General features: G+C 43.5%; 1 protein-coding gene across 1 annotated transcript; it reads left to right on the top strand.

The window, feature by feature from the left end:
• Positions 1-563: 563 nt before the first annotated feature.
• On the top strand, positions 564-17,055 carry SQLE (squalene epoxidase; the record flags this gene model as incomplete). The annotated part of the gene is made up of 11 exons (XM_082309713.1): positions 564-848; positions 2,953-3,205; positions 3,495-3,675; positions 6,333-6,429; positions 10,336-10,449; positions 12,088-12,259; positions 12,545-12,640; positions 13,230-13,372; positions 14,495-14,591; positions 15,138-15,225; positions 16,863-17,055. The coding sequence occupies 11 exons, from the start codon at positions 564-566 to the stop codon at positions 17,053-17,055; spliced, it is 1,719 nt and encodes a 572-aa protein (XP_082165839.1).
• Between the last annotated feature and the right edge of the window lie 8,186 nt (positions 17,056-25,241).

Here is a 25,241-nt window from a genome sequence, read left to right as displayed (position 1 = left end):
CCGGGGCGTCGGCCTTCCTCCGGCCGAGCCGCCCGCCCCGGTGCGTCGGGGGCGGCCCCTCGGCAGCGCCGCCACCTCGCTCACCGGGCGCGGGGCTGCGGCCGCATCGCCGCCAACGGCTGCGCATCCGTGCCGGCAGCCGAGGCGGGGCTGGGCGCGGCGGAGGGGTGACCCCGGAGGCGGTGGGGAGGGAGCGCCCGGGCCGCCGCGGGGACGCGCTCCGGCTCCGCCAGCATCGCGTGTAGCGGCGGGCGGTTCCTCGAGGTGCTGTGCGGAGCTCGGTGATTTTTAAAAGACGCTTTATATTGGGGTTTTTTGGCGTTTTTGGGACCTCTTTCCGGGCTCCTGTGGCAGCCCAGCGAGGTGGGGCTTGTTCCTCTACAGGGTTTTGTGGACCTCCTTGTTTTTTCATTGAGATCTCCCTCCCTTCCACCGCAAAGGAAGCCTTTGCGTTTCTGTAGGTATATTTTTTCATACCTCGCACAAAACCCCGTTTTGGGCAGCATCCGTCGACGGGAAGGCTTTGGAGGAAGCAGCCAGGAACAGTGACCAGTCCCCTCACGATGTGGACCTTTCTGGGTATCGCCTCCTTCATCTACGTGTATAAAAAGTGTGGAGACCTCATGACTTACGCTAATAAGGAGGTGCTGCTCTCCGTGTTAGTGTTTTTCTCCCTCGGCTTGCTGCTATCGTACAGGTACCACTTCAGGGGGCCCAAGCAGCAGCAGCAGCGGAAGACCCATGTGGGGATGCTCTCTGATGTTCTTTCAGCTTTACCGCTTGTTGGCTTCTTTTGGGCAAAACCCACCCCAGGATCTCGTCAACTCGAACAACCCAAATCCAGAAAGGTAGGTTCAATTCAGACGTGGCACGTGGGGTGCAGTGTCCTCCTGCTGTTCTCTCTGGCCACTGACCCTCTGCCCTGGTGAGGGAAGGGAGCTAAGAAAGGGTTGGAGAGGGTTTGTCTTTAAATGCTGGATCTCTGATTTGTCATGTTCTGTGTTAGTTTTAGATGACAAAAGAAATAAATAGTGAAACTTATTTAAGGGGTTTTGTGGAGAAAAATCAAATGAGTTTGAAGAAAGATTTGTAGTAAAGGATTATTATACTAGCAGAAAATTATCTTCAATTGCCAGTCTATTGTGGAGATGAAGGACTGGAGCATCTGTCCTGTGAGGAGAGGCTGAGAGAGCTGGGACTGTTCAGCCTGGAGAAGAGAAGGCTCAGGGGGAATCTCATCAATGTATGTAAATACCTGAAGGGAGGGTGCAATGAGGATGAGCCAGGCTCTTTTCAGCGATGCCCAGTAGGAGGACAAGAGGCAATGGGCACAAACTGAAACACAGGAGCTTCCCTCTGAACATCAGGAAACAGTTTTTCAGCGTGAGGGTGACGGAGCACTGGAACAAGTTGCCCAGAGAGGTGGTGGAGTCTCCATCCTTGGAGATATTCAAAACCCAACAGGATGCGGTCCTGGGCAATCTGCTCTAACTGGCCCTGCTTGAGCAGGGGGGCTTTGGACCAGATCACCTCCAGAGGTCCCTTCCAACCTCAGCTATTCTGTGATCAGCTTGCTAAATACTTCTGTATAAAACACATTTGTCTAGACAACTGCAGATACAGTTATTTGAAAATTATTGCTAAATATTGCTTGTACAGTAGCTACAGGACCTGAGCTCGGGTAGTCAGTCTGTTCCACTGAGTCAGCCTGAGACTTGCTGTGAGACAGTGGAGAGAGCTGTAGTTCCGTGGCTGGAGCTTAGCTGGAGTCCTGCCATCTAAGACTACCGACTGGACGTGCATATTCAGTACATCTGTGGGTCGGCACTGTTTGGCTACTTTCCTGTGTGTTTCTGGGCTTTTTCAGCTGGGCACTGACCCCTTGCACAAAAGAACTTGAAACTATTTTTGGCTGCAAGTCAAAGGTTCTGGATTTTTATTTTGTTTTTCTGGTAAAGCTTGCCTTTACCCCAATTTCTTGCATTACCTGAATTCAGATAGTTAGTTTTGCACACTCTTGCTGCGTTGTAGATATAAACACGACACTATGCCACTAGAGATCCTGGTGTCAGTGTTGTTCTAGGCATTTGTTTCACTGATGCAATCATATTTTTACCACTGTCAGCACTGTAGCGAAAGAGTGAACTGGACTCTATTCTACCAGCTGGAGAAATGACTTGCAGGTTTGCACTGGAATTTCTCTTACAACTTTTTTTCACTTTGAAGTGTATGTGATTAGATGCTGTTGGGAAGATACTATAGTAACACAGCTGGTCTTCAGGTACCAGTTTATATGTTAACTAACTGATATGGAATCTGATGTTTTAAATGTAGGTGAATGGTAATTTTGCCTATACTTTTGACTATCTGATGAGTTTTCACTTCAGGACCACTTCTTTATAACATTTCCCAGGTAGCTGCTTCTGCTGACACTTTTCCATGCTGAGTATTGCCATAAGCTGTTATTTTGGTAGGCAGGTTCACTTACAGTAAAATTAAAGAGAAATACATTGTCCAGTGAATCTGATAACCTTTTTCATTGCAAAGTGCTATGGCCTCCGTGTAGTAGTGGCTCACTGGTATGAAGGCATTGGTGTGTTACTTTATAGATCAAGAATACGGGACAGCCATGGCTTACTGCTTTGTACAGTAACTTGACTTTTAGGCTCTCTGAGACTATGTTAGTGGTTTGTCTTTGATCAGTGGGGCAGTTTTAAGCAATTGATTTTGTTTGGGGGGATGTTTTTTCTTTTCTCTGCTTGTTGTGTTTTGGTTGCATTGTAGAGTACAACTGATTTCATTTTGGACAAAACTAAACTGGAAGATGCTCTCCAACTACCGATGCACTCTGTCCCCTGGGTCAAAGTAGAACTAGTCCAAAGTCAGCCCTCTGACAAGGTTATGGTACAGATACATTAGCACATGTAACTTTGTTGTCTTTCTTTTCTAAAGGGTAAAAGAGAAGTAAACTTCTCAGAAGTGTTTCTGACAGAGACTGGTCCAAATACAACATTATCGCCCCAGTATGATCCAGAAATTATCATTGTGGGATCAGGCGTCCTTGGTTCTTCCTTGGCCACGGTGCTCTCAAGGGATGGAAGAAAGGTGACTGTGATAGAGAGGGATCTGAAAGAACCTGACAGGATAGTTGGAGAATTGTTGCAACCTGGAGGTTTTAATGCACTTAGAGACTTGGGTCTTGAAGGTGAGTACATTTAAAATGTAAATATATCTATAACACAAAAGTTACTACACTCAATTATGTTTTTAGAAAAAGCATGCCTACAGGGAAAATGAAGAAATAGATTATCTACACTTCATATTTGAATTAAAGTTGCTTGTGTATTTCCAGTCTGCCATTTTGAAAATATTTGTCCTTCAACATGTGTGTTTTGCGTAAGAAAATCGGACTCTATGTAAAGAAATACTTTTCATACATAATTAAACTTTCTTAAAACCTTTTTTTAACTCATCTATTGGCTTGTATTTTGCAGATACAGTAGAAGGTATTGATTCACAAGTAGTAAACGGTTACATAATTCATGACAGAGAGAGCAAGTCGGAGGTTGAAATTCCTTATCCGATGTATGAGGATGGCCGTGTGGCCAGTGGAAGATCTTTTCATCATGGCCAGTTCATCATGGGTCTCCGAAGGGCAGCGATGGCAGAGCCCAAGTGAGTCACCTTGTGAACATCAGAGTTGGGATCCAGAGATTCAGAAGCATTGTTCCCAGCATCCGTGAGATTCCTTAGCCACTTCACTCTGTCCCAACACAGAAGGGTGCAATGAACAAGACTGAGAGAATGTAACAGCTATAGTTACTTGCTGTGATTTTGGTAGACATGTTCATGAGTTGCATATACATCATACGTTAGCCTTTGGGACAAGTTAATCTTTAAACTACGGGAATATAAGCTTTAAATATTAGGCAAGGTACTGGCTCACCTGTGTGAGAGAACAGTTCAAGGGTAAAGAGCTGATTCTCTTCTACTGATTCTTGGGTTTGGCATTTTACCAGACGCAGCGACCTCTTCTTAGTGAGCAGTGTGTAGAACTCCTTTGGTAAAGAAACAAGTGGCAATTCTGGTATAATTTCTTAGAATCATAGAATGGTTTGCATTGGAAGGGACCTTTAAAGGTCATCTAGTCCAACCCTCCTGCAATGAGCAGGGCCATTTCTTTCTTCCACTGGTGCTATCTGTCATGCCAGAAGTCAAGCTTCTTTTACATTTGCATGTTGTTCTGCTTTTTCTGATGACAAGAAGTGAAGCAAAATAGCTACAAAGGAGCAAGAAATTGAAGTAGCTCTTTCCAGTTATTAACCTCTGTTTTTCAGAGTCTTGAAGATACCTTCTCTTCCTAATGAAATAGAAATTAGTGTTTGGTATTTCCTCTTTAACTGATTACTTGCTTTTATACAAGAGATGAGAAGGAAACTTTCATGGAAACAGAATAGATTCTAGGTGCTGTTTTCTGTGGGGTGTTTTTTTGCCTTGTCTTTTTTTTCCCCTAAATAATGCTTACAAGAGAAACAGGGCTTTATCATCTTTTTACCTTACATGTCTGTATTCTGAACTGGAAAATTGCATTCTCCTATCATACCTGTTATATGAATTATTAAAAGTAGCACTAAAAGATAGCAGCTCTGTAGTTAAAATTAATGACAACTGTGTTTAGTAGCTATAAAAGCTAAAGCTTTGTTGTTGAGGCTTCAAGTTCAGTGAAATTTGGGCACCTGTTGGTTCAACTTATGAGAAAACTCCAGTAGCTGTACACAGTCTTTGAAGCAGAAATTTACAAAAGCTAACATTTGTGACCTGAATTCAATTCTTTCCCCTTTTTCCACACTCTCTTTAATGTTAATTTTGTGTATGTTTGCTTTCCATTTTAATTGTAGCATAGAAAACTGCATGTTAAATTAAGGTGCAGGAGAGATCAGGAACTCTTAATAGTGCCATGAGGTTTTGTTTTTCATCTCATAACTTGTGAAAATATAAGGGATAATTATTACTGATTAATACATCCTTTTTATAAGTACTAGGCAATATGAATTCATTTCAGATGAATAAAATAATTTTGCAGAGGAAAGAGGTAGGCAGTTAATTATTTTTATAGTGGATGAGAACCAGAAAAAGAAGTAAGCACTTCCTTAGATAACTGAAATGACAACTATAAAAGGAATTTAAAGCTGATGGTAGGATCCGCAGAACTCTGATTCACCTGCTGTTAGCCTGACATGTTGCTGCCCTCCCTTGCTGTTGAAGTTTCTGTTAGTGTGCTTACACATAACCCTTCATATTTTGGTACAGCCAACCTGCAGGTTGCCTGGCAACTTAAGCCAGTCACGATCTGCTCTGAAATTTCTGTGCTGGCTGACATGTAGAAAAAGGCATGAATTCAATTCCTCATGTTCCCTCTGAGAGCCTAAAATATCAAGCTGTTGTATTCTCACGTGGACCTTTAGCTCATTTCTCCAAGTTGTGGAATTCCATCTAGATGTGAGAATATTTGTGAGGGGGAGAGAGAGTGTCCATTTTGAGCTGCTAAATCTGAACTGCTGGGATCAGGTCTAACAGCTCAGACCCAGCGAGGGATTTAAGTTTACAGAGCTTTAATTTGTGAAACTCAAATAGCCCTGGTTGGGAGGTTGAAGTTGAGGATGCTCAGTTCAAACTCCAAATGTAAGCATTAGCAGAACTTTAAAAGCATAAATAGCCAATAAAAAAAAAAGTGTATCCTGTATTCCTGAGGTGAAGAGCTAGATGTCTCTGTCCTAAACAGGTTCGTTGGTTAGATTATTTTGGACTACTCTGAGAATTAGGTATCTCACTTTTACCTAGTGTACATGTTAAGTGTTGAAGTGCTACTTCGGATCTTGCTCCTGAATTCTGCTTGGAATTAGGTCTTACCCGCACTGTCAGCGTTCCCCACCATTTAGCAGGGGTGACTCAGTAGCTGCCTGATTTCTGACCGTTATTAGGGTCAAACTCCTCTTTGCATCTCTCACATGGCCATGGAGCACCTGAAGCACAACTGGGGATTCTGCTAAGTGTTAGGGTGTTTAAGATAAGCCCTGCAGTTTTAGAATACGCTCAAGTATCAAACCAGATGGTAGTGTAGAACTGAAATTAATGACGAGCACTTTTTGACATTCAATGTGGCTTCTGAAGGTGGTCAAGAACACATCTTTGTCATCAAATTTAAACAAAGTGTTTGTGCTGGCAGAGACAAGATTAGTGAAAATCCAGTTTTCCTTCTGTGTCTAGTGCCTTGAAATGTTGGCATCATTAATCCTCTTTCCGTCTATTCTAACCCCTCTATTTTATTTCAGTGCAAAATTCATTGAGGGGACTGTGTTACAATTGCTTGAGGAAGATGACTGTGTCGTGGGTGTTCAGTACAAGGACAAAGAAACTGGAGACACTAAGGTAAGATGGTTTTCTGTTACAATCTTTGTTAAACTATTGAGAAAATCAAGGGTTGGTATATATATATAAAAAAAACTTTTACAAAACCTGTATGTCGGAGCACTGGTACAGAAATAATGCAAGTATCAAGAAAGGGAAAGCTTTAATAAAGGGAGCTTAACTTTCCAGTGCATACAATCCCAGCATATGGGAATTCTTGTTACAACTTCTTGTGCAGCTTCTGATTTCAGTGTCTCTGGAGAATTCAGTTCATTATTTATTTCAATATTCATATGTCTGGAGTTTGAAATCTTTTGAGAGTTACTGGTGGAAAAAGCAATATATTAAGATTTATGCTTTGCCTGTGTGTAACGGTCTACATTTCCACATACACTTCCACCAGAGTTCTGGCCTATTTTAATTGCATCACTGATTTGATTAATGTTCTTTGCCTCAAATAATGCTAAACTGTTGGCTAAATGCTATGAAGCTGTATGAACTTACAAAAAAAAGTTTAGGAGAGAACAGTGTAGGTAGAATCTATGTACTGAGGTTCTGGATATACTGCCTATTCTCTAGAAGAGCCCAACTTGAAATCTCCCCCTTTGTTGGCTTTAAAATTGCTTTGCTGCCTGAAGTTACGTAGCCAGTGTGTTTGATGTGCTCTGATGGGGAATATGGGAATCTCCTGTCTGTGCTCTGCTGCCCTCCATACAAGATTGAGAAAGTTCCTGAGCAGCTGGAAGATCCTGCTCAGAGCATTACTAACAAAATCTCTCCTCTTTAGGTCATTTTGAAATGGAAATGGTCGTATAAAACCATGTGTAACAGAGCCTTTTAAAAGTACTTGCCCAAGATGTAGGAGAGCTGGTTTTAGACCCTCCTTGGGGGCATTTCAGCCCACTTGATGACAAAGTGCTCTAAGTAGGAAGCTGTAAGAGAGCTGAGTGGAAACAACATCCTTGGCCCCTCTTGAAGTAGCTGGGGGAATCATAGAATCATAGAATGTCCTGAGTTGGAAGGGACCCACAAGGATCATCAAGTCCAACTCCTGTCCCTGCATAGGACAACCCCAGAATTCACACCATGCGTCTGAGGGCGTTGTCCAAATGCTTCTTAAATGTTGTCAGGCTTGGCGCCATGACTGCCTCCCGGGGGAGCCTGTTCCAGAGCTCCACCACCCTCTGGGTGAAGAACCTTTTCCTAATGTCCAACCTAAACCTCCCCTGGCATATCTTCCTGCTGTTCCGTCGGGTCCTATCACTGGTCACCAGGGAGAAGAGATCAGCGCCTGCCCCTCCTCTTCTCCTCGTGAGGAAGCTGTAGACCATGATGAGGTCTCCCCTCAGCCTCCTCTTCTCCAGGCTGAACAGACCAAGTGACTTCAGCCACTCCTCATACGGCTTCCCCTTTAAACCCTTCACCATCTTTGTGGCTCTCCTCTGGACACTCTCTAGTAGCTGCGTATCCGTTTTGTACTGTGGTGCCCAAAACTGCACACAGTGCTCGAGATGAGGCTGCGTCAGTGCAGAGTAGAGCGGGACCATCACCTCCCTCGACCGGCTGGCAATGCAGTGCTTGATGCACCCCAGGACACAGTTGGCCTCTTGGCTGCCAGGGCACACTGTTGGCTCATGTTCAACTTGTCATTGACCAGAACCCCCCGATCCCTCTCCCTGGGTCTGCTCTCCAGCCTCTCGTTCCCCAGTCTGTCTGTACATCAGGGTTGCCATGTCCCAGGTGCAAAATCCATCACTTGCCCTTGTTAAACTTCATACGGTTGGAAGGAAGAGGGGAAGGAAAGGGGAGTTCCAAGTCCTGTTGCTTGGTCTGTCTTGCATGTCATGTAAAATTAATAAAACCATATTAGGAAATCCTCTCTAGTAGAATAAGGCATTGAATCACACATGGGTACTGGAGAGATAGGGAGTTCGGAGAGGAGGAGGGTTTTTTGGGGGGGATTGGAGTTTTTTTTTCCCCTAAATCCAATTTGCTTTATCATCCAGGAATGTAGAAGGGGTTTTTTTTGTTTTGTTTTGTTTGGGGAATGGAGGGGGATAGGGCGTATTTTGATTTGAGATTTGTTGTTAAGCTTTACACATTTATGGATGTTGCCGTAATTTTAAGTGAGACTGATTTGACCAGCAATAGGGTGACCAGTGTTTTAGCCTGCATCTTTCCTGAGAGCATAGATGTTGCTCTTAAGGCTTTGAGTTTCCTATCTGTATAATGGGGATAAGCAAATTCACGTTTTGCTCTGAATGCTGTTCTGTGGCTGGAAAGAGCTGTTTCATTTGCTGGCCTAGATCTCCTTTGGTTGTAGAAATCTAGTGTAAGAAATTTCCACTAAACATTTCTTCTTAACTGTGTTTCCCTACCTGTGACTTTTTACAGCTTTTTATAGGGGGAAAAAAGCCCGACAAAACCAAAGCCTGTTTACATTCCTTAGCCTGCTTTCATAAAGAAAGGCCGCTGATCTGTGTTGACTGTCTGTGTTTTTCTGTTCTCTCTGTCCCCATTGTCCACCACATTACCTTTGAGATTTTTATTCTCTTAAATGAGGTTGAAATTAGCCAGTATGCTAAAAATCAACTTATTTATCAAAACCAGGCAACTGAATAAAGGTCTTAGTATGTTGACTGTGGAAAAATTGTAGCGTGAACATTCAGATCATTAGACACCAGGGAACCCGTATGGGCACGTGACCTTGCTCTAATTGCAGGAGTAATTAGAGCTTGCAATTGCCTAAGACAGGAATCCAAAGCAAGAGGTTTCGTTAGCTCTACTCAGGAGCTCACTTCTATAAGCTCAGACACCATAAACGTCTATTATTTTACTCAGCTCTACTCTCATCTGATTTTGTCCGACTTCCCTTCACACGGCAACAGATGTAAGGATTGTGTGACGCAAGTGACTGAGTCCATTCCTATGCAGGAGAGAACAGCTTGTGGAGGAACCCATTCACGTTCTGGCTTGCCAGACGCTTCCATCCAATAGTAAAATATTTTCCAGGAGTACTAATGAAACGCGGCCTGCTTTTTTGCCTTGTTACTTACATCCTGAAAGCTTAAAAGGAAAACAATTTTTTTTCGGCTCATGCCAAATGTATGAGATTATTGAAGGCCAAGGACTAATGCTCAATATAAATCTATAGTCATCTGCAGTTAAATCGCTGAATATACAGACATTGAGAAAGCTGTAGGTAGAAAGAAACATCTACCTTTAAATGCTTTCTAATATAATAATGTTGTTACATTACCATAACAGTAAAATGCTTAAAAATATATTTTATGCTTATGTTGGAGAACAATGTATGTGATAAACATTAGGAATTTGTGCATATGTTCAGGCTGAACCTGATCGGTTTACTCAGATTTTATTCTGTCCATATACACTATTTGTTCTTACAGTTCCTAAGTATAGTAGGAACTGCTCAGAGTTCACTGCTTGGTCTTTTAAAGAAGATCTTGGCATGCTTCCTGCATTTCAGTTGGTTACACTTCGGTTTATTTTTGTTTAGTTGCTTATGCATGGTTCTTTAATTTAAAATTTCTTCTTTGTTTTCTTTTTTTCTCCTGTTGAACATTGTAGGCTGAAGGGAGCACTTACTCTACTTTCTTGTCTTTTTTTTTTAATCCAAGTTCCTATGCAGTCCCCATAGCTATATTATCTGATTGCATGTCTAAAAAAGCTGGAGTATATTGTTAGATCAACTTTTAGAGGAAATAGAGTTAAAAATGAATATGAGGACAGAAAAAAATACTGTATTTCTTAATACATATATTATAAATATGGTCTGTGATCCTCTTACATGTTTATTGTTTTGTAGAACATCTGATGTGCAACTGAAAAAGAGCTGGGGAGTTGTTTCCCACTGTTGTGAGGCAAAATGGAAAATGTCGTATCTTTTTTTCCTTTATGCTGCAGGAACTTCATGCACCACTTACTGTTGTAGCTGATGGACTTTTCTCCAAGTTTAGGAAAAACTTGGTCTCCAGCAAAGTTACCGTTTCATCCCATTTTGTTGGTTGCATTTTGAAGGTAACTTTTATGTACAACGTTATATAAGCCAGTATGCTACCACTTCTTAGTATGGGTGTGAATTTCACTGAATTTGTTGTTGTTCATTATCTTTTCCAACAGAATCAATTAGAACTATGCTTTTAGATATTTATCCAGCTGTTCTGTCAGTTTCTGTGTCCCTCTGAGGAGCGCTTGGAAATTTTGGTCTGTGTTTTTAACTCTTAAATTATTGATGCATGCTCCATCCCAGCTCTAGGATAGCTGAACTTGCCATGTCAGACTTGACATATTTGATACAGTTACAGATCAGATTTTCAACTCTTAAAACACTTTTAAGTAACTGTGAGCCAGTTTTGTTGTTTTGTTTTTCTTAAAGTGGATATTGTTTTTAGAAGTTAGATTTCTGGTTTTAAGAGTAGAGTACAGTGTTAATCTTAAGCATATAGTTGAACAAGGGAGGGTTTAAAAAAAGTTGGATTAAGATTCAACATAGCTAGTTGAAACTGAGCACTGGACTCACTAGCCCAGTTCATAGAAAATACTATTTATTTTAGTTTTTTTTAAGAAAAAGAAGTTTCAGCATCTCATATAAGGTAGTGCTATGTGTGCTCTTAGTGCTGTATCTTATATAGCACTAATCTCTGGATTAGAGGTAGGCACCATTGTAAAGCTGGAACCCGATTTGTAAAATTATTTCCCTGGATATAGGTGCTTTGACTGGTTTATGTTAAGATACCGGTAGCTAAGATGGCGACACTCATTTTTTCACAATACTTAGGGCACTTGTTCAGGGAGTGGAAATCTTGAGTTTTAGATCATCCTAGCAGCTGTGGGTCAAACCACCTATGTTTTATACTCCAGAAGAATACCCAAACTGTGCTCCTGCCTGAAGGTGGGGTGCCTCGTAACCAGGTACATATATACCTTCGGGACCTATGAACTTTTAAGAGAGAAAGTGGAAGTCTCTGTTGGTAGCTGGGTGGTTGGAGCCCTCGGGTAGGAATCCTGGCTGGGTCTTGCCCTCCGTGGCTGCTGCAATAACCACTGGATTAACAGCAGAAATAACGAAGGGAGAAGGAACCAAACTGCAGAACTTTCACTGGTCTGGGCACATTGGCTTGGAGGAACTTTCGCAGTTCTTGGGTCCCTACCCCTACGGTTACCATGGCCCAAGTGCCTCCTGTTTCTCTATTTTTGGAAACTTGTTTAAGACCTGGTGAGATAGGACCCTATGATTCTTCCTCAGTTGCTGTCGCCATGTAGTCATATACAGACTAGGGTATTTCTTTCCCTCCCACCACCTTCTTTATGAAAAGAAAACAAAATGATTTTATGGAAAACTACTACATTGATTACATTACAGGTTTTCAATGGCATGTATTAAATATCAGTGAGGTGTTCAAATGAAATGTATAGCTTAACATACATTCTAGTAAGTATTGAAATGTATCGCCCAAAGAATTGTAACTACACTGAGGCTCAGAACTTTCTTTTTGAAAACACTTCTCTTGTTCATTTAAAGAGAAAAATAACACAAACTTAATATGATATGGGATTTTATTTCAAAGTATTTCAGAAAATTATTTTGTGTATCTGAAGTTTAATATCCTTTCATTAATCAGTCTCAATCTTTCTCCCCCTTCTTTTCTTTTTAAGAATGCACCACAGTTTAAAGCCAATTATGCTGAACTTGTTTTAGCTAAAACTAGTCCAGTGCTAATCTATCAGATTTCTTCAACTGAGACTCGGGTCCTTGTCGATATTCGAGGGGAAATGCCAAAAAATGTAAAAGAATACATGATTGAGAACATTCATCCACAGCTACCCGGTAAGTCTAGAAAGATTTCCATCCATAATTGCCACAATTAAACGTGCCAAAAAAGGCACGTGTCCTTGAATCCATTGAACGGTGTGGGCTCTTTCCATGTGCGCAGTTACTGTTTCAGTAACCATTCATCCTTCTTCGATTCCACATCAAATAGCAGTTTGTTTAGCTCACATCTGTGAGGTTAGCAGTTCAGAAGGATTATACCTCTAAGAATTGGTTAAAATGGGTTTTGTGGAAGTTATTTTAGACTCTAAGTAGTGTAACTAAAAAATATGGTTATTGCAGATCACTTGAAGGAACCATTCTTAATAGCAGTTCAGAATGATCGTTTAAGGACTATGCCAGCCAGCTTCTTGCCTCCTTCAGCTGTTAACAAAAAAGGTATGTATTCTGAAATAAAAGGAAGGAAAAAGGCATTATAAACTTCTTCTGGGACTTAAGGCTTTGTTGTCATAGACATATGTTTGTTGTTCAATCCAACTGTCTCATAATTCTTCTATGAAAAATAATATTTTGAAAATGTGTACCTTGGGCATAGTTTAACTGGAATGTTTATATTGACACCAGACTTCAAATCAGTGCCTGCTTTATTTTTAAGTTTAAATCACTCACTTGCTCAAGCTCATACAAGTGTGGCCTTTTTAAGGAAAACTTGGTCAAGAAAGAAAAGAAATTACCGTGAAAAGTACGTGTGTGTGTGCGTTTGTGTTCTTTGACACACACACACATGCATACCTATAGGGAAAAAAATATTTTGACCTTGATCATCTTAAAGCCTTTTTAAGCCTGTGAATTTCAAGACATCCTTTTTTTTTTTTCCCTTTCTTATTTAATTTCTAGTTCTTGTTAATCTTATTTTCTGGTGGGAATGAATTCTTAGTAAGTTTGATTTTTAAGAAAATAGAGGATTTGAGGTCTAAGATTACGTAATGGTCATGCAGTATCCCATTAATTTTTCTCTTCTACCTAGGTGTTCTTCTTTTAGGAGATGCGTATAATATAAGACACCCTCTAACTGGTGGAGGAATGAGTGTTGTTTTAAACGATGTTAAAATATGGAGAAGTTTGCTCCAGGATATTCCGGACCTTTATGAAGATTCTGACATTCTTATGGTGAAGCTTTATTTTGGACTTATTTTAGGCAGCTTTTGCTGCAATTTAGTGACACACTTTTAAGTTTTATGCGACTTGGGGACATGCAAGTTATTAGTGAAGCACAGCTGTTTTCAAAGCTTTGGGTAGATAAGTCGTACGTTAGGCATTCACCAGTAAGCAGAGCTGTGATTTGTGAGTGCTATGGCTGTGTGGCAAAAGGCAGATTCGAAACTGTGCTTACTGACCTGTCGTGTTTTGCTTGAGGGGACTGGTGTGCTGTGTCTAGTCAACATATTTCGCTAGTATAACCTGATATTCCCGTATTAGTAGTGTATTTGTAACATAGATTGATCTTCAGTGGGGTGGGGTTGGAACATGACACTTGTGTGAGCGGTACTTGGAGAATAATGAGCATGTGTACCGAGTTTTTCAAGATGCATCTCCATGCTCCACTAGCCTCTTGACTGCTGCATTAATCTCGGAGTAGGAAGGTAGAAGACATCCCTCTTTCCCAGGAATCAGCACCATCAGTGTTGATGCTGGGGTTTTTTTTCAGTGAGATTTATACCCAAAATTCTGAGGAGTGGATTTAATAAGATCTCTTACTCATTTCTTTACTGCTTTTAATCAGGTTAGGCATATTGTCTTGGCTAAGTTACAGCTAGAATAATTATAGACTGCAAGTAAATGATTCAAAAAGTGCATTTGAAAATTGAGAAGCACTTAGAGGGACCCTGAATGTCAGGACAATACAGGATTTACCTGACCAAATGCAGGTACTTACATCTCAGCTAGGCACCTCAGACTTTCAGTTATTTCCTACTTGTTCTCAGTCAGAGAGAACTGGGTCAGTGTTATGCTTTAAGTTTCTGACCTACTCTACCCATTTGCTCTAGGATTAGATGAACCACACCCTGGAACTATCTTTTTTTTTTCCTATACTTAGAGTAACATGATACTAGATGACTGGTTTGACAAGTTTCCAAAGTTCCTTAATGACCTAGCTTGGAACCGGTCCAGTGTGTCATTAAATCCACTCTACACTTCACGAGTATGACTGTTACCACCTCTTTGGGAATCTTTCTTTTTAATGTCCTTCTGTGTTTACTGACAGAAATAATTTTTTTTTTCCTTTTTCAGGCAAAAAGAACATTTTACTGGTCAAGAAAAAAATCTCATTCTTTTGTAGTGAATGTTCTTGCCCAGGCACTTTATGAACTCTTTGCTGCCACAGATGGTAAATATATTTTAAAGATAACTTCTGAGTAATTACAACTTGGTAAATAAATATGCCTGGGGAGGGGATGTGTATGTGTATGAGCATATGTCCGTGCGTTTATGTGCATATATTTATATATATGTGTCTGTATATATGTATATTGATTTATATTAAAAATATATCAGTCAAAGGATTGTAATGAGTTAGCTTGTGTTCTCTGCCTAGTTGTTTAGTTCTAGTGTTAGGTAAGCTAGCGTTACAAGTTTTAGCAATGTGAAGGCAAGTCTGGAGGTAGTATTGAAAAAAACAAAACCAAAGAAAAACCCCACAAAGAAAAAAACAGAAAACACTTGTTCTTGTGTCAGTTGCTATGCAAGAATATGTAGATATTCTATAAGACTATGCTTTAGTTAAATAAAACTAGCTCAAAATCCAGCTGAATTTAACGGAACAACAGCTACCAAAGTACCAAAGTCCTGGATTTTATATCACTGTTGTTTACACTGAGAAAGTTTTTGGTATGTGTTGAATATATTTGTTGAGTCGTTTTAATTCATTTTGTAGATTCCTTGCATCAGCTAAAGCAAGCCTGTTTCCATTACTTCAGACTTGGTGGAGAATGTGTCTCGGGTCCTGTTGGATTGCTGTCTGTGTAAGTGCAGTGTGCCGGTAATAGTTAATGATGTGAACCGGGTCGAGCATTGTGAGCCTCTGTGAGGATCTGCTTTGCTCCCAACTGGTTGGCTCTGCACAGGTTGAATCATAGAATCGTTTGGGTTGGAAAGGACCTTTAAGATCATCAAGTCCAACCGTTAACCCAGCACTGCCAAGGCCACCGCTAAACCATGTCCTCGAGCACCACGTCTGCCCGTCTTTTAAATACCTCCAGGGATGGGGACTCAACCACTTCCCTGGGCAGCCTGTTCCAGTGCCTGACTGCCCTTTCGGTGAAGAAGTTTTTCCTAATATCCAATCTAAACCTCCCCTGGCGCAGCTTGAGGCCGTTTCCTCTCATCCTATCGCTTGTTACTTGGGAGAAGAGACCGTCCCCCCCTTGCTACAACCCCCTTTCAGGTAGTTGTAGAGAGCAATAAGGTCTCCCCTCAGCCTCCTCTTCTCCAGGCTAAACAACCCCAGCTCCCTCAGCCGCTCCTCATAAGACTTGTGCTCTAGGCCCTTCACCAGCTTCATTGCCCTTCTCTGGACACGCTCCAGCACCTCAGTGTCCTTCTTGTAGTGAGGGGCCCAAAACTGAACACAGGACTCGAGGGGCGGCCTCACCAGTGCCGAGGACAGGGGGACGATCACTTCCCCTAGTCCTGCTGGCCACACTGTTTCTGGTACAAGCCAGGATGCCATTGTCCTTGGCCACTTGAGCACACTGCTGGCTCATGTTCAGGTGGCTGTCAGCCAACACCCCCAGGTCCCTTTCCCCCAGGCAGCTCTCCAGCCACTCCTCCCCCAGCCTGTAGCGTTGCATGGGGTTGTTGTGACCCAAGTGCAGGACCCAGCACTGAGCCTTGTTGACCCTCATACAGTTGGCCCCAGCCCATTGATCCAGCCTGTCCAGGTCCCTCTGTAGGGCCTTCCTACCCTCCAGCAGATCAACACTTCCACCCAACTTGGTGTCATCTGCAATGGTCCACATGAGCCTATATTTTTAGGATTATACTAAAGGTTGGAGCTTTATGAGAAGCTATGTCTTTAAAAGCTGACTCTTTTTTTTCCTTCGTAAAAAATGCCACTAAAAGCTGGAGGTTAATGTAGGTGACCTGGGAGTTTGAATGATGTGGAGGGGTCCAGACTAGCAGAGGAGCTGGTGGAGATGTTTCATGCTTGACGGGTTGAAAATAGTAAAGGATGAGGTCTTCCAGAAAAGAACATAAGGAAATTGGTAACTATCAAGGTGTTTTGAATGACCCCTCAGAACTGGTGAATGCACAATAAATCCTACTGCTTTGAACACGTCAGAATCTGTGCATTTATATTTCTCCCTTTTGGAGCGCTAAAACTGATAGATCCTGTTGCGAATCGTCCCCTGGGGGTTGCTGAAGGCAGACACCCGCTACTGGAAGTGAAGAGAAAGCAGCGGCGTGTGTTGGCTGTACTGTAGGAAGGAACACAGGGTGTCTGGCAGCTCCGAGACCACCGAGTTCATATTTGCAGTTGAGATGGCAGGACCAGACTGTGTGTAGTCTCGGGTGGAGGGGTCTATTTGTAAAATGAAAATTTGTCAGTGCTTTCTGATTCTGTTTATTTACATGTTCTATCTATTTGTTTTTAATACAGGTTATCTCCTAAACCAATGGTACTGATTGGTCACTTCTTTGCTGTGGCATTATACGCTGTTTATTTTTGCTTTAAGTCAGAGTCATGGATCACCACACCTCGAGCATTTTTCAGTAGTGGAGCTATTCTTTACCGGAGTTGCTCTATAATATTTCCACTTATTTACTCTGAAATGAAGTATTTAGTCTATTAACATCCGGGGGCAAATGACTGGAGGAGGAAAACATGAAAATCGTGATGCCTTCAAAATCTTTGGACATGTACTATTTAATATTGTATTATGTTTTCTTCTCTTCAAAATGCGATTTCCTTGATAAGGATTTGGTTTTGTGGTTATATACATATATATTATATGTAAATATTCTTTTCTTTGCAATTAAAATTCAAAAAGGAGTTAGCTGTTTACAAGGGCCATAATGAAGTGTGGACATGTGGTAGATAATTGCCAGTTTTGTCAGAATTTCATTCCTTGCTTTATCCATTGCTGAGTGCACCGCTAATATTAATAAACTGAAAAGTGAAAACTGTAAACCATACGCTGCTACTATCCTTCATGCTTCTTTTTCTGTTCAGTAGTTCCATACACTGTTTCTTCATTACTGTGAAATATTGTAAGAACACTCTTGATTTGGGTTATTTCATTAGGATTTGCCTCTTCTTTTTCAGTTGCAGCTAAGATACGAGCCTACTGGCACTTAAAAGGACACTGTGAAGGATTTCAGATCTTGAAGTGTCACCATATCTTTAACTACTGTTGCAAGTGCCGTGTTGCTCTTCTGAAATCATTCTTTACACCAGAATTAATTTAAACAAGTAATAATCAAACCGTAGTTACGTTGGCTACTGCATCGCCCTCAGGTACTGAAAGGACGTGGGTTTCAACCTTTCTTCCTCTCTCACTGCCTTTTAAAAACTTAGGGGGTTGGTTTTGGTGCACTTGGTGTGTGTGCAATCGAAGTTCAACACTGCCACAAACTGAAGCACAGCAACAAACCGTATCCACTGAAACAAATTCAGCCCAGGCTATTTCCAGCAGACAGTAAAGTAATCTTTAATAATACTTCTTAAAATTCACGACAAGTACCACAGAAGTGTCCTTTTAATACTTGGAGTATGGGGGTTTTTTTTCCTGTAGAAATTGCTGCATGCTACTAAAGAGTTCATGTCTTTTACTGTTGGTCACTATTCCTCTCTGTTATGTTTATCAATATGCTTTCCTTTGTTCTTGTGTATTTTCATTTTTCCTTACCTTTCTTATGATTGCTTTGTGTCTCGCTGTATGGCTCTCCTGTTTCGGCTTGCCTAAACAATCACACGTCAGTGCAGGCAGCAGGTCAGAGAGCCGTAACAGAGTACGTTCTCCTGTACTGGCGAAACTTTGATTATTTCTTCTGAAAATGACAAATTGCTTAAGCTGTACATAAACACACATTTTATGTTGGACTGTGAAAAAAAGATCTGTGGAGAGGCTTTTTTAGCATTTGATTTGACAGATATTTCAAATGACCTGTTCTTTTCCAGAAGCAAAAGTATGTATATTTTTCTAACCATATCACTTTTGATACCTTCTTGAAATTACACGCATCATGAATATGTGTATGTTTAAACTTTAGGGTAAAGTACTAATATTTTCAGATATCATTATATATGGTAACTAAACGATGCCCCTTTAAGGGTATACAAACTTTGCAGAATTTATACAAGTGTTTTCAAAATTTGTGACCATTTTGAAAATACTGATTAATTTTACATTTTCTATTTTTTTATATTATTTGCAGTCAGTCTCTTTAAAGTCAAGGATAAACAGTCCTGAGCCAAATACGCATCCTCAGCTAACTTAAATAAAACGTTATGATACCTGTAGATTTTTTTTTTTGTTTTGTTTTGTATCTCTGGTTAATGAGTTTTGTTAGGTCCTGATTTATCAGGAAGTACCAGTGTGCTTAAATTTACATATTATGTTTAAGCTTCTATTTTCTTTTCTTGAACTCAGTGCCTGGTGAAGTGTCTTGATGATCGGGGTAATGATCACGTGTTGGAAATTACTGTGAGGGAGAGAAAAATCTTGCACCGATGTGTAAGGAAGAGCAACCTGAAAATACGACTCGTGACACGGTTACGTGCCTTGTCCTCAGGACAAGACGAAGGACTGGCTTTGAAGTATGGCACAGAGTAGGATCATTTGGGCACAGGACAGCACAGGGTGTGGGCTTCTAACTGAAATGGCTGATGAGAGGGTCTTGGGTAGTGCCTGACAGCGCTGGTGGGCTCCTGCTCCAGCTGGTGGGTGGCACGCGGCAGTGCTGTGCCCTAGCGAGGGAAAGTCGCAGGGCGGAATTTCCAGCTGTTCCGTAGTCCCTGGCTGCGGTGTTTTCCTCAGGGACACAGAAGGAGGCTGGGGGGCGGGGGGGAAGTCGTGAAAGAAGCGGTTCTTGAGCCAAATGAGAGTAAGAAAGAAGAGTAAAGTTGGCAGCGAGTGGGCGATGTCTATAGGTGAAATGGAATCTAACAACAGCTAACGCTAGCCGGAGTACGCAGCAGGCAGTCTGTAAGAGTCCTGGTTTTCATTTTCTACATCTGTATAGAATCATAGAATCATTAAGGTTGGAAAAGGCCTTTAAGATCATCGAGTCCAACCGTTAACCTAGCACTGCCAAGTCCACCACTAAACCACGTCCCTAAGCACCACATCTACCCGTCTTCTAAACACCTCCAGGGATGGGGACTCAACCACTTCCCTGGGCAGCCTGTTCCAGTGCCTGACTGCCCTTTCAGTAAAGAAGTTTTTCCTAATATCCAACCTAAACCTCCCCTGGCGCAGCTTGAGGCCGTTTCCTCTCATCCTATCGCTTGTTACTAGGGAGCGATAGGACAAAGTGATAGGCAGCAAAGGGAAGCGATACGCCAGGAAAGATGTGTCACAGGCATGATTCAGAATCAGGAGCACAATGCACACACAGACAGCTCACAGGTTGCATCATATATATAGAATTTGTTGACTGCAAAATTTAATACCCTCCTGTGCCCTTAGCAGCGTGCTTTGGTAAGCGTTGCAGGCACACGAGACCCGCGTCGTGCATATGGGGTTATCCCTGTGTTCCAGGACTGGTGACAGCTACAGCTAACAGAGAGCAGAAGGAACAAGAAAAGCAGCTGAGAAAAGTAGCGATGAGATTGTAGCTCGTGACGTGGTGCGGGAGTACGACAACTTGCTAGTGGTGGGGAGGAAAGAGAAAACTGCAATTCTTTCTCTGCTAGGGAGTGGTCTGGAGGCTCCTTCACAGCTGGGGAGCCGGTTTGTGCATGCAAGCGGCAGGTTTCTCGGAGCTTGTTTGAGAAATTGTATCATGTAGGTTAAGTGTTCTTGGTCTTCTGTTTTTTGGCGTTTGTTTTGTTTTGAACAAGCCCTTTACTGGAAAATATACGGGGCAATGAGAGGGTTTTTTATTACAGCTGTGAAATGCCTGCTGGTGCTGGCACGCGGCGTTGGATTTCACGTGGGGAGCGATGCTTGCTTGGTCTGTGCACGTGCGTAATGCCTCCTCCAGCTCCAGCGCAAGGCAGTGAAAGGCAGAGTGGTGGTAGTTTTCCTCCCACCTCCACTTTGATCACCTGGAACGAAGAAAGCACTGGGTTAGTCCTGGATCAGCTGATGGATTTTGTAATTTATGACTGGATTGTGCTTCTGAGACAGTGGTAGCATAATGTGATGCTGGAGATCTCCAGCACAATTACAGCGTCTCTCTGGGGAAGCGTACGAATAGGGGCTTAAATAGTCTCTTCTGCAACTGAAGAAAAGAGGAGCGCATCGTTTTCTGTAGATGTAAATGGTTCATTAATGATGTCTGAATAGCACTTGGAAGACTTTCCACTTAAAACCATCATGTTGATACCTGCGGTACGCTCGGGGAGGGGGAAACCAACAGCCAGTAACGAGGAACACATGCCGCTCCTCATCCGTGTCGCCCCAGCTCTGTTTCAGTTGAACAACGATTTGGTTTTGAAGAACCACCCTCGAGTTCGGTGGTCATCCAGCTGTTCCAAAGTCCGTGCAACATCAGTGCTGTTGCTCGGGTTTCCAGACATCTGTGGAAAGCTCAAAAAAGGGGATAATTAAAATAGATTGCTCCTTCCCTGATAATGCCACTTTCTGTGGTGACTTTCTCCCTCGTGCTCGTGCCGTACGCCTGCTCTCTGCCTTCTGCCGCTCAGTTTTCTGGTCCTTGCTCCGCATTCACAGCCAGAAGCATGCTGCAGTACCGGACTCGGTCGCTGCACTGCAGAAAGGTTCGTTAGGACGGGGCGTTGGCCGCGTTGCCTGTCCTGGTTTCCCACGTGGAGGCTGTGACCTGTGCTACTTCAAAGGCTGCTCGCATCTCCCACACCCCACGTGTTGGTGTTCACTGTGATACTGCTGATGCACGTGGGTCGGCGGTGTCAGTAGGGCAGGCATTTACGGTTGGCTCACGCATATTGCTCTCTGGAACCAGCTTGTGTATTCTGGACAAAAGCAAAACCCATTCAATCCGGAATAAATATGGGCAGTTGATAAATTATGCATGCTGAAATTCTGGCTTGCTCAGCATGACATGACCGCATGGCAAACAGCGTCAGCAGTTCCGAAATTGGTCCCTGTGGAGCTGCAAAGAGCTGCGCAAGCTCCTGTACTGCGTGTAGCCAGCAGCAGCATGACAGAGTTTGCCGAGATAAAGTTATTCAAGGTACTGAAAATACAAGCTGACGGGGTATTTTAAAGAGTAACTGAAGTCCACCGTTAATATAAGCGAAGTAACATAAATAGGAAAAATAATGCTGGTGGTGGAGCCCATCTATGAGTGTCTGGGAATCACCATGACCGGTCCTCTCCAAGCTTCCACTCCGTTCGCCGCGGCAGTCAGAAAGGTAAACAGGCTGCCGGGAATTGTCGGTGACGGGCTAAAGCAAAAACCACAATTCTGCATGAAATGAACCCTTGCACCGCCCGACGTGTGGCAGAGCAGGAGCAAGGTGTGCTTCGGGCAGGGTGACGAGAGACGGCGGAGCGAGGCTTTGGGCCTTCGCTGGTATCGGGTTCCGCAGGTACAGAGAGCGGGAAGAGCCACGGAAGGAGGGGCTTCTGGTATCGCAGCCAGGTTTTCGAGCTGGTCTTCGGCACGGGTCACCAGGCCAGCCAAGCCCAAACAGCACCGCGGGCCAGCTGCCAAAATACTTGTTAGTGTTAAGGCGACAGGCACATACACAGTGAGCGATGCTGGAGAAGAATTAGTGGGGTGTGGTGTGTTCTCATATACGATTTTAAATGGTTCCACCTGTGCTATTGCACTGCCTAATTTATTTTTTTATTTATATATATTTTTATATATATTATATATATTTTTAATATATCTATTTTTATATATATTTTCAAATTTATTTTTCCGTGGGAATGTTTGTGTTTTCTTCAGCCCAGCACCTTGTTTACCTGTGGGTCACTCTCAGGCAGCTGCTGCTTTTTCACCTTTCTGTGCTGCAGCCAGTTCCTGCAGATGCAGATTCGCGCTTTTCAGGCAATGGCATCTTAGCGCTGTCTTCCCAGGCGTGGTTTTTGGTAGCCCTAATAGAGGGGCTGATACGTACGCGGTCCTGAGAAGTCACACTGTCTAGTAAACGTATACAGACGTTTCTGTACAAGTACCAGTGTCTAACTGCTGCCTGTGCGCTTACGGCAGCGCTGTTGGCGTGGGTTTGACTTCATGGGCTCTTCCGGCTCCGAGGCTGGATTCTCTAAGGGCCGGAGGGGAAGGGGAGGCTGGCACCAGAGCGGGGAGAGCCCGCAGTCCCCGCTGTGGCCCATTGGCCTGAAGGCTTCATCTGCACCGGGAGACAGGCCGGGGCCACGGCTGGCCACCCCCTGCACGGGGGCTGCTCTGTCCCCAGCGGCTCGGCAGGGGCCAGCTCGGGCTCCTGTGCATGGTTTGGAGGGGAAGGGGAGCAGCCCGGAGCAGGGATCACTGCCAGCCCTGGGCGGACCAGGCTGCCCTGCTGTGGGCGTGAGCGGTGCTGTGCCAGCGGGTTCCTACGCCACGGGATGGGTCCCGACGCGTTTTGTGAGGCTGTGAACACCCGGGTCCTGGACGCGAATGTCCACGGGGCCTCCTGGGCACGGTGCTGAGCCCAGCGACAACTGGTGCATATACTGCTTGTGTGGGAAGTATGGCATAAACAGGTCCCTCACCTATATTTCAACATAAATAAAAACGTGCTATTGAGGTTTTAGGTTAGGACACTTTACCACCTTCCTTATGACTGGATATATTTGCTGCCTCTGGATTTTCTGTGCCAGGACAGTGGTCGTTTTATCAAGTGCTTTGTCCTTGTGTCTGCTGGAGGAAACTCTTGCAGAAGACAACACTGGTAGCAAGAAATTGGTTGCTACTTTGAGAATGTGGTGGATGTGCTTTGACCTTGGCTAATTTTTGCTTTGCTTTTTGAAATGTGGATTGAAACGGTGGATTGAAATGCATTTTGTTGACGACACTCACATTTTGATGCGCACCCTGTTGCGGGCACTAAACCCCTCCAGCACCGAGATGAGATACCGCCATGGGCTGGAAACCGCCTTGGCTGTCCCTGCCTCCATCGTCTCGCGGGTCCTTATTGCCACCTCCCGTGGTCGGAAGCGATTCTGTTAACCTCGAGCCTTATACCACTTTTTCTAGGCAAGTCTTCTCTTTCAACTGAGAATCAACAGGAGGCGGGAGAAGCTTGTGCCCCAGGCTGCCTGGGGATGCCTGGGGTCACTTGTGCTCCCCGGTACCTTGCCCCACGCCAGAAAGCTTTGCTGACTGATGACTGCCGCCTACATTGCATTTCTGTCTGTCCTGGTTTCAGCTGGGATAGAGTTAATTTTCTTCTTAGTAGCCGGTATGGGGCTGTGTTTTGGATTTAGGATGAGAATACTGTTGATAACACACTGATGTTTTGGTTCTTGCTGAGCAGAGTTTACACCAGTCAAGGACTTTTTAGCTTCTTGTGCTCTGCCAGGTGACAAGGAGCTGGGAGGGGGCACAGCCAGGGCAGCTGACCCAGACTGGCCACAGGGCTATTCCATACCGTATGACGTCATGCCCAGTATATAAACTGGGGGAAGAAGAAGAAAGTGAGGGACGTTCAGAGTGATGGCGTTTGCCTTCCCAAGTCACCGTTACACGTGATGGAGCCCTGCTTTCCTGGGGATGGCTGAACACCTGCCTGCTGATGGGAAGCAGTGAATGAATTCCTTGTTTTGCTTTGCTTGTGTGCGCGGATTTTGCTTTACCTATTAAACTGTCTTTATCTCAACCCATGAGTTTTCCCACTTTTACTCTTCTGATTCTCTCCCCCATCCCACCGGGGGAGAGTGAGCGAGCGGCTGCGTGGTGCTTAGTTGCTGGCTGGGGTTAAACCACGACAATGTCCAAGGTCTCCATCTCTCCTGGCATCACCAGGCAGGAATCAGATCCAGTACCCAAGTTTTCAACTCCAGTTGCCTTTATCTCTGTCAGATGTGAGCTATAAAGCGGCAGCGCCGTGGCTCAGGTTTGGCCATATGGTAACTCGATAACCACAGCTAATTACACGGCGGTGGAAACTGGATGTTGACTTACCATGGTTTCCTTTGCACACAGAGTACACTTGCTAATTACTGTAGAGCATACACGGAGCTGCTCTGTCTCTCAGCGTATTTGGTGTCTGCATTTTTGTCTTGTTAAGAGCTATTTTCTCCTGCAAATGACATCTGGAAACAGATAGTGCATATAGATGTTATTTGCAAGCCCAGCTTGGGGCATTTAAATAAGAGGTCTCTTGGTTTCATGTGTCTGATCACATCAGCATCACCCGGCGCCATTCTGCGCCGTACAGTACCTACACAGTACCTGTCAGCTACTGTATTTGTCACATACCATCTTTATAATCCAATAAATTAAAGCCTGTAACGGGAAGGCATTTCTCATCTCAGGCTTCTGCATTACCAGTCATCCCTGCCCGATGCTGCTAGGACGACTCTTCCGATGCCCTGGAACAATACGCTGGGGAGCTGCACACCTTAAAAAACACCCTTATAACCTGCACTGAAGGACCAGCATACCTGTAGAAAGGATTACCTTGATTTTATTCAGTTATATTTGGACAAGGAAATGAAGGTGCTTATTTGCCAAATGCAAAACGGACAAGAACACAGCATTCAAAGGTTTAAAAGACATGAGCGTGCGGAAACGCGATTGCATCTGCATTAGCCGGGTGTATGATACTGTCTTTAAAAGCCCTGCGTGGTTCAGCCAGTAAGATGCTTGAGGCTTCAAAATCTTTTATCCTGGTACAGCCGCTGCAGCGCTGGGCAGCGTGGCCGGGAGGGAGTCC

Source organism: Platalea leucorodia, assembly GCF_965183815.1.
Source record: "Platalea leucorodia genome assembly, chromosome: 1".
NCBI classification, from domain to species: domain Eukaryota; kingdom Metazoa; phylum Chordata; class Aves; order Pelecaniformes; family Threskiornithidae; genus Platalea; species Platalea leucorodia.
This window is presented reverse-complemented; position numbering and strand designations above follow the sequence as displayed.